At 45.1% G+C, this 15177-nt stretch overlaps 1 protein-coding gene across 3 annotated transcripts; it reads right to left on the bottom strand.

Moving 5' to 3' along the window:
- Positions 1–2489: 2489 nt before the first annotated feature.
- On the bottom strand, positions 2490–14829 carry ZNF184 (zinc finger protein 184). 3 transcript variants are annotated; one of them, XM_070396359.1, is made up of 6 exons: positions 14432–14829; positions 14087–14225; positions 10945–11012; positions 9994–10120; positions 9181–9276; positions 2490–5117 (listed from the first exon to the last, which is right to left on the bottom strand). In XM_070396359.1, exons 2-6 carry the CDS (start codon positions 14091–14093, stop codon positions 3160–3162), a joined length of 2256 nt encoding a protein of 751 aa, XP_070252460.1. In that variant the 5' UTR covers positions 14094–14225; positions 14432–14829; the 3' UTR covers positions 2490–3159. The 3 variants fall into 3 exon arrangements, with proteins under 3 accessions (XP_070252460.1, XP_070252461.1, XP_070252463.1); XM_070396360.1 differs by lacking the exons at positions 9994–10120; positions 10945–11012; positions 14087–14225; positions 14432–14829 and having other exon boundaries at positions 2490–5145; positions 9181–9983; XM_070396362.1 differs by lacking the exons at positions 9181–9276; positions 9994–10120; positions 10945–11012; positions 14087–14225; positions 14432–14829 and adding an exon at positions 8557–9144.
- Between the last annotated feature and the right edge of the window lie 348 nt (positions 14830–15177).

Here is a 15177-nt window from a genome sequence, read left to right as displayed (position 1 = left end):
GTCTGCCCCCTGGTAGTCAGTGCGCATAACAACCAGTCTCTCCTCCGATTGGTGCATTTGCATATTAGCCTTTTATATAGGAATTTTAGCCTTTTATATAGGAATATTAGCCTTTTATATAGGACTATTAGCCTTTTATATAGGAATATTAGCCTTCTATATAGGAATATTAGCCTTCTATATAGGACTAGTGACCCAGTGCACGAAATCATGCGAGACCCAAACCCAGGGGAAATCGCGTGAGACCTGGGACCCCAGACTCCTCCAGCTCCACCGGACCCAGAGTCAAGTCCCCACCCACCCCCGCACACCTCGCCTCGCATGCAACCCTGCTCCCCTACATGCACCTCGTGCTGTGCACGCAGCCTCCTGGTGACCCGTCTTTGGTCATTATGGTGTTAGGGCCACTGGGTTTTTATAATATAGATAACTGTTGGGGGTCAAAAATGAGTCAGGAGAACTTGCAGGAGACAATCAGATAGGCAAGCTGAAATGTCCGCGTGGCACCGGAGGAATTGGCTAGAACCGTGGTCGGCAAACTGCGGCTCGCGAGCCACATGCGGCTCTTTGGCCCCTTGAGTGTGGCTCTTCCTAAGCCGTAGGAGTACCCTAATTAAGTTAATAACAATGTACCTACCTATATAGTTTAAGTTTAAAAAATTTGGCTCTCAAAAGAAATTTTAATCGTACTGTTGATATTTTTGGCTCTGTTGACTAATGAGTTTGCCGACCACTGGGCTAGAAGATCAAGGTCAGGATGAGTTGTGGTTCGCCCTCGGTTCCTCAGTAGAGATGCAAGAGCCTACATTGCATTTGGAAAGGGAATGCCCATTTTTAAGAAAAGTATGGCCAGCCTCGTGGCTCAGGGGTTGAGCATTGACCTATGAACCAAGAGGTTACAGTTGGATAGGCTCGAACCCCAGTGTGGGGTGTGCAGGAGGCAGCTGATCCACGATTCTCTCTCATTGATGCTGCTATCTCTCTCTCCCCCCTCACCCCACCCCTTCCTTTCTGAAATCAACTTTTAAAAATGTTTTTTTTAAGAAAGAAAAGCAATGCTCTCCTAATAGTAAGGATTTCCGGTGAAGAGGTGGGGTCAGAAGGAATCAGGGATGGGAAGGGTGGGCTGTCAGCTTTGTTTTAAGGAGAAAATTTCACTGCGGCTCCGCTGACCTCTCCACAATGATGCCCGGAGCCCAAGGCCAGGCGCTTGGCGGGGCGCTGCGGGAGGAGGGAGAAGGGCTCCCGCGGTCGGGAAGGCGGCGCACCAGGGCCGGACCCCGCGTGCTGAGGGCGAGCCTGGCCCTTCTCGGCCGTAGCCAAGGCCGCGTCGTGCGCGCCCTTTTCACGGGTGGTAGCTCCCAGGAGACGAGGGATGGAACCACCAGCCTCCCCCAAACCCCATTCTTTGCGAGGCTCGGGGGGCCTCTGTGAAGCCAGATGCACCAAAGAGCCCGGAGGGCGCGGCGTCAGGCTGGGAGGCTCCACGCACAGGGCCCCCCCGCCTCCCCCGCCTCCCCCACCCCAGGTCTGCCTGCCCGCCTGCCCCCGGCGCATCTGCGCGGTGAGTGGGCCCTGCCCAACACGCCCCGCCGGTGTCTTCTCCTTTTCAGATATTAGTTCGCTAACTTGTTCACGTGTGGATTCCGGCTACGGACGGACTTCTTGAGGAGGTGGGAACCCAGTGAAACGCGTGGACGAAGCGGGCGGCGGCGGAGCGAGCCGAGTCGCACCGGGACCGAGGGAGCCGCAGGGAGCCGGAGGGAGCCGCAGGGAGCGCGCTGTTCCTTCACTGGAGGGCGGCTGCTTCGGAGGCGCTGATGTCGTCTGCAATGAAACTGTTTGTGCTACAAGACACTGACTATGCGCTCACGATCTTTAACAATGTGTTAATGCTTTCTGATAGAGCAGTTTGGGGATCTAAATTCAAGTTAGTACTTGTTTTCATGAAGAAAGTGCATTGCTGGCTATGCTTGCTAACCAGGATACTCATTTTCCATTCCCATTGTTATGCAAAGGTTTGTGTTTAAGCTGCTAGTGGTTTTCTGTCTTTCCTGGTCTGAATTAGTTGTTCTTGCAAACTAATCAGAGCATCTTGCATTAAAATTTTGTAACAACGAAAGATAGAAAAAGGACTATAGTTACGAACCCTCGGTGTCTGAAATAATGTAAACGTGAGCTTGGAGCTGTTGGGGAATAGGTGTTTGCTCAGTTCCTAGTTGATGGCTTTTTATGCAGTTTTGGGAGGTAGAGGGGCAGCTGGTGATTAACTTTTACATCCCATCAACACCATCTTTATATCACCTTTTGCCTTTACTCTCCCAACACATGTTGTCTTTTAAAATTTGCCTGTGAGAGGAAATGGAGATGGAAAGGAAAGTCAATCAGAGGATGAAATAATCTAAGAAAAGGGGCTGGTGGCCATCAAGACACCAAGTCCATACCTTTTGAGGACTTATAAGAACTTTAATATAATCTGTGGCCCAACATTTGAATTTTTTTTGTAATGTAAACTATGAAGCTGTATACCAGGCACGATTTAGCAATAGTGTATAGTTCCTGAAGCGATTCCACTATGCCACTAGGGTCAGGTAATGCTGGTTTAAGCTGTAGAAGAGAATCTCAATAGTTGTAAGAAATTAGAATGTTAGGACATACTAGAAAACAATAGGAAAGTTCAATACTTGTGCTAAGACATTACATGCTACTGAATTATTAATATGAGGGTATTTTATAATTCTTTTTATTAAATAGGAACCAGTTACTCAAACAATTTAAATGCATTAGAGCAGGAGCACAATAGATCCCTAGTTGCTGAAGTGTAAATGCTTTCTTAGAAAAACATGCACGAATATATCCTAGATGCAACACAGCAAAATCTGATGTATAGTAATCCTATTCAAGAATATATTATGAGTAGACTGAATATAAACCTCCAAACAACCTTTGAAATCATCTTCTCCAAACCACTCATTTCACACAGGAAAATGAAGCTTGAAGCAGTTGAATTTTCTAATGTTACAAAGTTGCTTAGCATAATTGATTACTTCAGCCCAATGCACTTCCATTCCATAGTGTGACAGTAAAAGGTTAAAATGATTTAAGCAGTTTCTCAGTCCATTCTGGTTCTTCAGTACTTGACAAAAGGACAAAGCACAGTCATATACCAGGGTGCAGCCTCTGATGTTTGTTGAGAGCAGAGCGATACCTAAAGGCTTTTCCACAATCATCACATCCAAAAGGCTTCTCTCCCGAATGAACTCTCTGATGCTGAATGAGGTAAGTGCTCTGGCTGAAAGTCTTCCTGCATTCAGGACAGTTGTATGGCTTCTCCCCAGTGTGAGTGTTCTGGTGCTCAGTCAGGTGGGTGCTCCGGCTGAAGGCTTTGTCACATTCATTACACTTATACGGCTTCTCTCCAGTGTGGATTCTTTCATGCTGCGTCAGATGGGAGCTCTGGCTAAAAGCCTTTTCACATTTATTACACTGGTAGGGCTTTTCTTCTGTGTGAGTTTTTTGATGCTGAGCAAGAGATGAACAATGTCGAAAGGCTTTGCCACACTCACCACACTCATACGGCTTTGCTCCTGTGTGAATTCTCTTATGTTGTGTAAGGTGTATGTTCTGGTTGAAGGCTCTCCCACATTCATTACACTTGTATGGTCTTTCTCCAGTATGTATTTTCCTATGCTGAATAAGGGATGAGCCATAACTGAAGGTTTTCCCACATTCGTGACACTGATAGGGTTTCTCACCAGTATGAATTCTTTCATGTTTAGCAAGAGATGAACTCCGAATAAAGGCTTTCCCACATTCCTTACATTCGTAAGCTTTCTCTTGGGTATGAGTCTTCTGATGCTGATTAAGGTTTGAGAGGTAACTGAAAGCCTTCCCGCATTCACTGCATTCAAAGGGCTTTTCTCTGGTGTGGATTCTGCGGTGCTGTGTAAGGGATGAGCAATAACTGAAGGCCTTCCCACATTCATTGCATTTGTAAGGTTTTTCTCCAGTATGAATTTTCAGATGTTGAGCCAGGGATGACCAGTAACTAAAGGACTTTCCACACTCAGCACAATCGTAAGGTTTCTCCCCAGTGTGCGTTTTCTGATGCTGAGTGAGGTTGGAGTGCTGACTGAAGGCTTTCCCACATTCATTGCATTCATACGGCTTTTCACCAGTGTGAATCATATGATGACGGATAAATGTCGAGGGCCCATTGAAGGCCTTCCCACATTCATTACATTTATAGGTTTTCTCTCCAGTATGAATTTTTTGATGTTGAGTAAGGTGAGTGCTCCTTGTGAAGGTTTTATCACATTCAGCGCATTTAAATGGTTTTTCTCCCGTATGAATTTTCTGATGTTCCATAAAGTGGCCTCTCTGGCTAAAGGCCTTTCCACATTCATTACAAGTATATGGTTTCTCACCAGTATGAATTCTATGATGCTGAACAAGATGGGTCCTCTGACTAAAGGCTTTCCCACATTCATCACATTTATAGGGTTTTTCTCCCGTATGAATTCTTTGATGTTGAGTAAGAGATGGACCCTCAATGAAGCCTTTTCCACACTGATCACATTTATATGGTTTATCTCCAGTATGAATTCTTTGATGGTTTATAAGGTTTTCACTCCTGCTAAAGGCTTTCTCGCATTCATTGCACTTGTAAGGTTTTTCTCCAGTATGTGTTCTCTGATGGCGAATAAGCGCTGAACAATAACTAAAAGCTTTCCCACACTCATTGCATTTACAAGATTTCTCTTTTTTAACTGGTTTTAAATTCTGTTTGATGCTTGTTTTAGTAGCCGTCTCTTTTGGAGATACGTCCTGTTGTGGTACTAGGTTTGAACTAATATTGATGCTTTTTTCAAAGTCATGATTTACATGGTCTCTCTCCAAATGTGGTACTGTTTTCTCAGTTATTTTTATTTCCTTTAGCAATGTCTGGTCATTTGCCTGCTGCCTCTCTAGACTTTCTTCAGATACCCATGCTTCTGAGGAGTTAGAACTCCAAGACTCATCACTTTTGTGTTTTTCTACCGCTGCCTCTGGAGATGGCTCTTCAGAAGTGTCTGGCTCTGGGACTGACATGTTAGTTTCTGGTCCTGTTACCCAGTCTGAAAGAAAACATAATGCCAGCATTCTCTGAATAGAGGGGTGAAAAACAAACAGTAAATAACTGCTGTTGTGGAAATGACCTAATGAAGTTAAATTTCAAGCCCTCAGGAAATGCTGAGGATTTTCAAAAATAGCCCTATTATTTGAGGAGAAATTTGGAAGGAGCTAAGGAGAATGATAACTAAATAAAAGATAAAAATAGTAAGTGAATATCTAATTCAGTTTTTTAAAAATATATTTTTATTGATTTCAGAGAGGAAGGAAGAGGGACAGAGAGATAGAAACATCCATGATGAGAGAGAATCCTGGATTGGCTGCCTCCTGCAAGTCCCCCACCAGGGACCAAGCCCACAACCCAGGCATGTGACCTTGACCGGATTCGAACCTGGGACCCTTCAGTTTGCAGTTCGACGCTCTATCCACTAAGCCAAGCCGGCTAGGGGTAATTCAGTTTTATATATCATCTCTAAGAAGTCGTAAGGGAACTCCATTTAAGGAAATTGTTCATTTAAAGAGTGACAGAGAGATGACTAAGAGGAGACACAAATAGACTAAGAGGAGGTAGTCTAAACTGAGATTTCTCACCAATGAACAACAAAACAGAAATCTAATAACTCTGATTTCAGGACAGAACAAACAAAAAAGACCTGGCTAAGGCTGCATGGATTTTGACCTGCAACACTGAAGTAACAGTCATATCACTGTTAAAAATGGGAAAATTGTAAACAGTAGAGGAAATAATTTAAGGGAGAGGGGAGGACAACAGTTTGACTCTAGGCGTTCTGAGAATTAGGAACAGAATTGGAGAGTGTAGTAGTACTTGTGGGGGTGGAAGACACCAAAAGAAGCAGAATAACCAAGATATTCAAATACAGGTTAGGAAATATCAACTCAAAAAATAAAGGAAAACAATAGTTGAAGCCATAGGAATGTATGTAAGAAAAGAAGACAGGTGAGTGTATAGGGTAATGGGATGAATAAAATATATGAATGAAAGAAGGCAGAGTATTAGCAAAGAAAATAACAGATGAAACGAAAAGAAAAGTACATAATCAGGAAGTAGAGTTACACGACTGTACTTTCTACTCTGGGGTTAGGGTGTGTTTGTCAAGTCCCAAGAAAAGAAAGATGACAAGTAAATGAAGCAGGGTAGTCAATGTCAGCAGATTCAGTCAAGAAAAAAGACTGTGTTTGCCCTGACCAGAGTGGCTCAGTTGGTTGAACATTGTCTCATGCACCAAGAGGTCACCAGTTGATTCCAGTCAGGGCACATGCCCAAGTTGCAGGCTCAACCCCCAGTAGTGGGAGTGTAGGAAACAGCCGATGGATATTCTCACACCCATGTTTCTCTCTCTTCCTTCCTCTCTCTAATACCAATAAAAAGATGCTACAAAGAGGCTGTGTTTAAAAAACCTGGTAACAGGAGGGTACAGCAGACTGACCCCTGAGCTGCCAGCCCAGCCTATGACTATCACTGTCATCCCTGCAAGCTCAAGCAGCGAGGCAGACCACCCCTGGCACTCGCGCCACCTGTGAGAGCAGCAGGTTCACAACAGCAGCTTCCCCAGCAGGGACCAAACAATCAAAGCAACACAGGGTTTGGGAAACAGCCACCCACAGAAGTGATACTAAGAAAGGCATATTTGTATAGCAGATGGCCATAAAGATGACCTCCCCTCCTAGAAGTACTTCACAATGAAGGACTGGAGACCACGGCATCTGATGCTATTAAAGGAGAAAAGGCCAAGGAAGTGGCTGATCTCCAGCCCTGGTTGGAATTCCAATTGAAGACAACAAAATGTGACCTATGTTATCCACACTGTCATGTCTTCTACATAAGTTACCAGAATACCAGGGGTGGGCAAGGAGTGAAGGACCGGAGAAAGTTCCAGAAGGCCAGACTGAACAGCACCATAGGGATTGCACAAAGCCATTACCACTTCACCACATGGAAAGCCTATGGGCACTGAGTGATAATCGAGGGGGTTGACAACCAGCAGCAAAGGAACACCGTGGGCCAGTGAGAAAGACTACACATCAGCATGTGGTCATGACTCTGCTGGGGCCAGGTCACAAGGCAGCCTAGAAAGGATGTCAGGAAAGAGGGTAAGAAAAATCATGCAGACAGGGCCCAGGACCAGGGCCCACCTCAGTGTAGGTACCAACACAACTTCAATGACCTGTACAGACGCCTGCAGAACTATAAATCAAGTTACAGACATGAAAGCAGCAAGTCACCAGCGAAGGGTAAGTCTACTCCAAATGCTGAAGGGGGCAGGACCAGGGCAAGCTTGCCAAGACTGTCGTCACTGGCTCACTTCCAGCAACAAAAAGTGAACAAGAGACTGGAACTAAATACTTCAAGTGATGGTCTTCTGCCCACCGGAATTATCTACATTATCTGTGCAACATGGTTGTATTATTTTTTTACCTAAATATAATCTCTTTTTGGTAATGACTAAAGCATTAAAAAAAACACTAGGATTTTTTTTCAATACCTTTTTAAGTATTTTTAAATTGTTTTATATGTGCTCAAGTTGGGATTTTTAAAGACTTTTTTTTTAACTTATATTTTTTTATTGATTTCAGAGAAGAAGGGTGAGGGTGAGGAGGGAGAGAGAGATAGAAACATCAATGATGAGAGAGAATCATTGATTGGCTGCCTCCTGCACGCCCCTTACTAGGGATTGAGCCTGCAACCCGGGCATGTGCCCTTGACCAGAATGGAACCCGGGGCCCTTCAGTCCGCAGGCCGATGCTCTATCCACTGAGCCAAACCAGCTAGAGCTAAAGACTTTGTTTTTAATTCATAATAAAACTTGGAAGAAGGGGACGGGGTGGAAGTGGAGGAAGGTATAGGGAGCATAAATGATGAAAAAAAATTTGTTTTTAAATACACACACCAAAGACAAAAAAACAACAACACAAAAGTTAATAAGCACAAAGTTAATAAGTCTCTTATTTAAATATATATTAGTTTTCTAAATTGCATTCCATGAAACCGTATTCTAATATAAAGGTTATAAAGCTGCAGTGTGAAAAAGCATTCATGACCGGGAGTGGGGAAATGTTACATTCTATGCAACTCTGTTGGAAATTCATAATGCCCAGCTGCGTATTTTAAAACTATGTGAGTGGTCCTCCAGTAATTAACTTGCTAAAATTTAAGCTAATAGCACTTTCCACATTTGAACATGGCATGCTTTTTTTCCTCCATAAGACAGAACCTCTGGTGGGTGGGTGGGAAGAGATTAACCAAAGAACTTGTATGCATATATGCACAACCCACGAACACAGACAATAGTGTGGGGAAGGCCTGGGGCGGGGGACAGGTGAATGAGGGAAAGAGGACATTTGTGATACTTTCAACAATAAAGATTAACAACAACAAACAGAACCCCACTCCCACCTCATTCTCTCCGGAGTGCTCTCCCTTACCTAGAGTGACTAAGTTTGCACGTTTTCCAGGATCTGGTCTTTGAAGAGGTCTCTCTGTGCAGTTTGGGAATTAATGCTTTACAAGAAAGTATAATTTCAAGGATAGTCTGGTAAAGTGACAGAATCAGAAGCTGATATTAAGAATCACACTGATACTAAGAAAGGTATGCAATCACTACTACAGAGGGTGGATGGGAAGCAAGGAGGCAGATTGGATGGTAGCCAAATAGATTAACCATGTTGAATGAAAGTACTTGGAAATTAAGGTTACCTACTTCTGTTTGAAGGTACTAATGATACAGCCAGTAACCCAAAAGCAAAGGGCTGAAAAGTGAAGTGATAATTATGAACTAAGGTTCCCAACGGAGATGGGAAAAGATGGGATCCAGAACCAGTTAAGAGGTTACCTTTACATAATCCTTATAAAGGCAGGGAGAGTACCTTCTCTGCGGGGTATAAAAATAGAATATGTGTTCACACAGTGTTTTCACAAAGCATAGGGGAGTCCACGTGGCATCCCATTTCTCCACAGGAAGCAAGTACATCCACATTTCAGACATGAGATCCTCTTGCCAGGCTGGTGGTTTGGGTTAATGACATTCCTCTCCGGGACCCATTACTTACCTCCAGAGCCACCCACTGGAATGCCTGAGTCCACAATCCATGGCTCTGTCCCTTGCTCTAACTGGGAAATCACATCAGGTTTGGAAACTTGGAGTCCTGCTCATGAGGAAGAAAAAAAAGACAGGTACCTGTCTGCAGGCCGATGCTCCATCCACTGAGCCAAACCAGCTAGAGCTAAAGACTTTGTTTTTAATTCATAATAAAACTTGGAAGAAGGGGACGGGGTGGAAGTGGAGGAAGGTATAGGGAGCATAAATGATGAAAAAAAAATTTGTTTTTAAATACACACACCAAAGACAAAAAAACAACAACACAAAAGTTAATAAGCACAAAGTTAATAAGTCTCTTATTTAAAAATATATTAGTTTTCTAAATTGCATTCCATGAAACCGTATTCTAATATAAAGGTTATAAAGCTGCAGTGTGAAAAAGGATTCATGACTGGGAGTGGGGAAAGAATCACACTGATACTAAGAAAGGTATGCAATCACCTAGTGAGGGAAACGTGCCAAGTCAGAATTCCTTTTCACCACTTTGTCTCAAGAGGAAAGGACATGCAGGACTGATCTGATGGGAATGACTAGTTTATCAAGCGTCAGTGTTACAAATTCCCTGACACGGTATAATTTGGGAACTGATCTGGGTTCAGAAAAATTATTAGTCTGTCCTACTCGCTAGGAGAGAGAAACCTGTTCCAAGCCTTTCAAAATTAGGAATCCTTGGTTCTCTAACTTAAAGGCAAAATTCACCTAAGTACAAGATAACCCCCTTCCTCCTTTATCCCCCAGATATTAACTCAGACATCATCCTTACCTATAGAGACCAGGTGTGTATAATTTTCCAAAGTCACATCCCTGAACAAATCTCTCTGTACAGGATCCAGCTGTTTCCATTCTTCCTGCGTAAAGTCCACCACCACATCCTTGAAGGTCACTGATTCCTGAAATACCAAACACATTTCTGCTGGACCACAAAGCATTTACCTAAGAAAGGGGTACAGTTAGCAATACTGACAGATAAGGCAAGCTGTGGCTACCTGAAAAATGATTCTGGTATTTCCTCCTTTGTAAAATGAATATGAAAACATAAACCAAAAGGTTGGGGGTTCTATTCCCGGTCAGGACACATAATCACGTTGCAGATTCCTTCCCTGGTTGGGGCATGTACGGAAGGCAACCAATTGATGTTTCTCTCATATAGATGTTCCTCTTTTTCTCCCAAAAATCAATAAAATATATCCTCTGGTGAGGGTAGGAAAAAACAATTAATGGTTCACAAATGGTCTATAGAATAAAGCTTTCAACTTCTTATCTAGACACGACCTTTCATATTCCAACCTTATTCAACCATTTGTTTACTATTTGCCAAAATAAATCATCTTCTCCAATTTTTTATGAATCCTATATAACACCAGCTAATTCTTATCTGTTAACTTTTGTTTATAATCTTTATCCATACTCAGAATATACCTCAACTCTCTGACCTTATTTGTCCACCTACATCTTATTCATTCTCTATTTTCCACAGCATTCATCTCACCTTTTAAATATTTACTTGCCACAATGAAGCATGGCAAACTACTAATAAACAAGAGGTAAGTGGTAAATGCATTAGTTAAGCTGGAGAGGCAGAACTAGGAAGTACATCCGATGGGAGCCCAGAATGAAACACAACATTGGTTTTTGGATAAATATACCCCACAGCAAAAGAATGTACGATCCCACTCTAAGGGCTGAAATGGCATTTCAGGAAATCCCAACTTACCTGAAAATTGGCTGATGGGAGTCTAGTATGCCCCCCTTGGAGAAGGGCAGATACTGGGGAGGGCAGACCTAGGCAAGGAAGAAGAAACCAGTGAATCCTGTCCAACATAGCTGCTCCCGGCAATCTGTCAAGTCCACTTGTTTTTCTATTTGAAAATAACAGGAATTGTGCCATTTCCTTTAATTCACAGAATCCAAAGAAGAATCAAGATAATTGCTGACGAGGGCCCGGATACTCTCATTGGTAGCTTGAGAAGGTAAATCATTACTTTAAGATTCACAATTTTGTCTCTAGATATTTACAGCCATATGGATCACACACTCAATCTATGTTCCTATTAAGTGAGGCAAAATATTTCTGGGCTTCCTCTGTTACGTAAAAAAATATGACTACTTTCCAAAAGTCTTCACAGGCCTTTTGAAACTTTGCTATTAATGCAAATCAAATGTCACAGGGGTGTATACTGACTTATACTACTTACAAGAATGTCTACAATTAAATGGACATGGTCAATACAACTGCTGGCATCGGGGCAGGAACTCGGGGGCGGCTTTCTCCCAGATGGCAGTGCTCGCAGGGGTCATTGTTCCGTGCTGGGGCCTCCCCCATTGCCGAGCTGACTGGCAGCCATGGCTGAGTTCCCATCAGCATGGTGCACACTGTTCATTCTGCCCTGGTGATTCCCTGAGAGCCCGCCCCATCCAATTTGCAGCCCCACCCAAGCTGTTTGCAGTGGCTTTTCCATATGAATGGTCTGTCCTGGCTCAGGCTTCAGACTTTTAAAAAACCTCTTAAACAAGCAGCAGCTGGCATGAGCATGCCCCAAATCTATCAATAAGAGGCCTAAGACCCGGCACAAGGACCAGCCCGCCTTCCTTCACAGCTGGGCCTCGCATGGGCACTTCCAAGCCCAACACAAATAGCAGCCACCTGGTGATCTCTCCGTAGCTCCTGCTGGGTGGCCCCAGGCAGTGACTGACTGTGCCCCTCCACGGAGGCCCCAGAGCCAGTGGACAGCTTCAGACCATAGCAGATTACAACTCTACATGTCCACAAGCGACACACTCAAGGGGCAGACTCGGTGAGCACCAAAGCCCCACTGAAGCAAATCCTACTCCATAGGGGTGTTTTCTGCACAGCAGCTCTCCCACTGTAGTCACAGCTGGTCCTCACAGCCAATTGGCCTGGAGGTCAGTTCCTCCCAGTGACATCAACAGCAATCAAGGTTCAACTACAACAAGACTGTGCACACAGCCCACACAGGGATGCACCTAGAGTGCCCAGCTCAGGTGACTGGGGAAGCTGAACTACTGGGCCTTACCAGACACCTACTACCAAGGTCACTCTACCAATTCCAGGAGACATAGCAGCTCTATGCAGGGGGCATGCAGGAAGCAGCTGATCAATGATTCTCATCATTGATGTTTCTCTCTCTCCCTCTCTGAAATTATATATATAAAAGAATTGAGACAAATATAAGGTATAGCTCAACCTACATAAATAATATAAATAATGTTAAGACTTCTAATGATATTAAAGAAACGCAAGAAAATGACTGTATGATAATAGTTAGGTTAAACCAAACTGACTGCATAGCCATACGTAAAGAATGTAAAGACGGTGACAATGCAGAGGAAAGTCTACAGGGACATGTCACAGAGCTCTTTTCTTACCCTCATCTGTTTGGTGACATGTAGGAAGAAATAGAAGGGATATTCAATAAATCTGCTAGTTACATAAAGTTGGAAAAGAGAGTTAAAACAATGAATAACTAAATTAAGATTATTAATTATTCTGACAAGCTGGAGCTCTTGGCCAAAATATTAAATAATCACAAATGTGAACTCTGGCATTAGGGATAAAAAAAAACAATTCTATTACACAAAGATGGCCTGAATCTAGTTCATTGCAAGTTATGTAAAAATGATCTAGGGTTTACAGCATAATATCGCTAATTTTTAAAATCCAAATACAATCTGATACTAAACCACAAAAGTATAATCCAAATTGAAAGAAGCAGTACATCATACTTTTAGTATTTTTGAAAGCACATTCACTGAACTGTTTCATTTTTAAGAAGCACGCTGTCATTGCCGTAGAGTTTCAGAGGTCTCACTATATCACATGAACAAGCATCAAAGGAACGGAGGCTATTCTGCTTAGAAACGAATTTGTGAATAGGATTTAATAGCTGATTTGACGCACCTGAAGGACAGCGGTGTGAGAATGAAAACAGTTTTTGCTTTGGGGACTCCAAGAACTAAGATCAATGCAGAAGTTAAGGAACAGGCACTTCTGTCTAAATAAGGGATTAAAAAGAGAGACGAGGGGAAAGTCTGCACACAAAATGGAGAGTTTAATGCCACACTCGTACAGGATCGGCCCCGGATGGCCATCTCCCAACGATATTTTAAAAAACTATTTCTTGCATTGAAAGAATTAGTGCCAAGACTCTTTTTCTGACTTCAAGATTACCTGATCTAGCCCTTGGCTCAGTGGATAGAGCGTCAGCCTGAGAACTCAAGGGTCCCAGGTTCGGTTCGGTCAAGGGCATGTACTTTGGTCGCGTGCACATCTCCAGTAGGGAGTGTGCAGGAGGCAGCTGATCGATGTTTCTCTCTCATCGATGTTTCTAACTCTCTATTCCCTCTCCCTTCCTCTCTGTAAAAAATCAATAAAATATATATTTTAAAAAAAGATTACCTGATCTATAATAATAAAAGTGTAATATGCTAATTAGACCTGATGTCCTTCCAAAGGACTTTCTGGACAAAGCGGGGGCTGCGAGGGAAGCCTGGGTCTCTGGTGCCTGCCAGCCGGCAGCTGGGGGAAGGAAGGCCTACTCTTGCACCAATTTCGTGCATCGGGCCTCTAGTATGTAATAAACATAAGTCATGTGAGGATCACAGGCATTCCGCATCATTCCTCCTGTCTCCCCAACCCCCAAGCCGGGGAGCGGTAACTCCCTCCGAGTCTCTCCCTCCGATGTAAACGGGTCTCTGCTTGATTCTTAAAAAGATTTCCTCTTCCGCCGCTTCCAGCTGACAAGTACTACTATGTGATCGTCAAGTGATGACTGTTCTTTTGCCTCCATCATCACACCCCCACCTCCCACCCCCACAACCTCCGTCGTCCCCACTACCTTCCATCTCAGGAGCTCATCCCGTTCCTCTGGAACCCGCTCGCCAGGGTTTCCCAAGCAGCGTCCCTCCAGTGCGTCCTCAGTCTGGGGCGCAGGGATCCAGACAGAACTCTGCACCGGCACCCGCGCTGAGGACGGCCTAGGAGACACGGGGCGGGTCAGCAGCAGGCGTTACAACCAACCCTCTAGTTCTGCGTGGTGCCAGGAGGTCCTCGGAGACAGCCGTGGCGGCAGCGCACTCCCGCTGAACAAAGCAGGTTCAGCCCAGGACCAGGAAAACCCTCGGTGCCCCACCCCCCCGGCCCCGAGAATCTGGCCGGAGGCGCCCACAGGACTTCCCCTTACCTTCCTCCCCTGCGGGCTGGGACTCGGAACGCACACCTGTTGCGGGGGCAGAGAGCTGGAAGGTGGCCTGGTGGGGCGGGGCCAGCGCCGTCCTTGCCCCGGAGCGGAACAAAAGAACAAAGCGTCCGCCGGATCCGGGCGGAACCGCCCGCGCTGAAGCTGCAGGCGGCGTGGGGCGCCCCCTTCCAGGACTCCCCCGCTCCCCCCCGCAGAGGCCTTTCCAAGCTGGGCGAGGAGGGTGACGTCACGCGACCGGAGAGCTGACGGTTGCCATGGTGATATGTAGGCTTCCCTCCAAAGCGATCCACACGCTCCGATAGCTGGTCCGGAAGCGCCGGGGGGAATTCCCAAACCTAGAGCCGCTAAACTGGCCCAGCGCCTACCTCCGTCCCAGTCTACAGTGGCTTCAACGGCCACTTCCGGTCGTCTGGAGAGACCCCGCCCCCGTCCACGGGTGCGTTAAAGCGCTGGTGGACACACAGGACTGCGATTTCCAGAATGCTCCACGCGCTGGCGCAGGACTACGATTCCCAGGATGCGTCACGCGCTGACGCAGGACTACGATCCCCAGGATGCTCCGCGTGCTGACCCATTTCCCAGTGGCCTCGGTCACCGGGCGAGACCCCGTCGCGCCGGCCGCCGTATCATTTGCCCGGAACCGCTCCGGTGGAGGAGTACACTGGAGCGCGGACTCGAGTTTGTGGCTCGGACAGATCATAAGAAATACACATTTTCACGCATGTAAT

This window comes from Myotis yumanensis, unplaced genomic scaffold (assembly GCF_028538775.1).
Source record: "Myotis yumanensis isolate MYYU_CA2020_CCGP unplaced genomic scaffold, mMyoYum1.0.hap1 SCAF_17, whole genome shotgun sequence".
Taxonomy (NCBI): domain Eukaryota; kingdom Metazoa; phylum Chordata; class Mammalia; order Chiroptera; family Vespertilionidae; genus Myotis; species Myotis yumanensis.
The sequence above is the reverse complement of the archived record's forward strand: the minus strand, read 5'-3'. Positions and strand labels throughout refer to the sequence as shown.

Coding starts and splice junctions, on each gene's coding strand:
- ZNF184 (XM_070396359.1), bottom strand. Junction 9,277..9,993: donor TACACACCTGGTCTCTATAG/GTAAGGATGATG, acceptor CCTCATGAGCAG/GACTCCAAGTTTCCAAACCT. Junction 5,118..9,180: donor TCCAGTGGGTGGCTCTGGAG/GTAAGTAATGGG, acceptor GTTTTCTTTCAG/ACTGGGTAACAGGACCAGAA.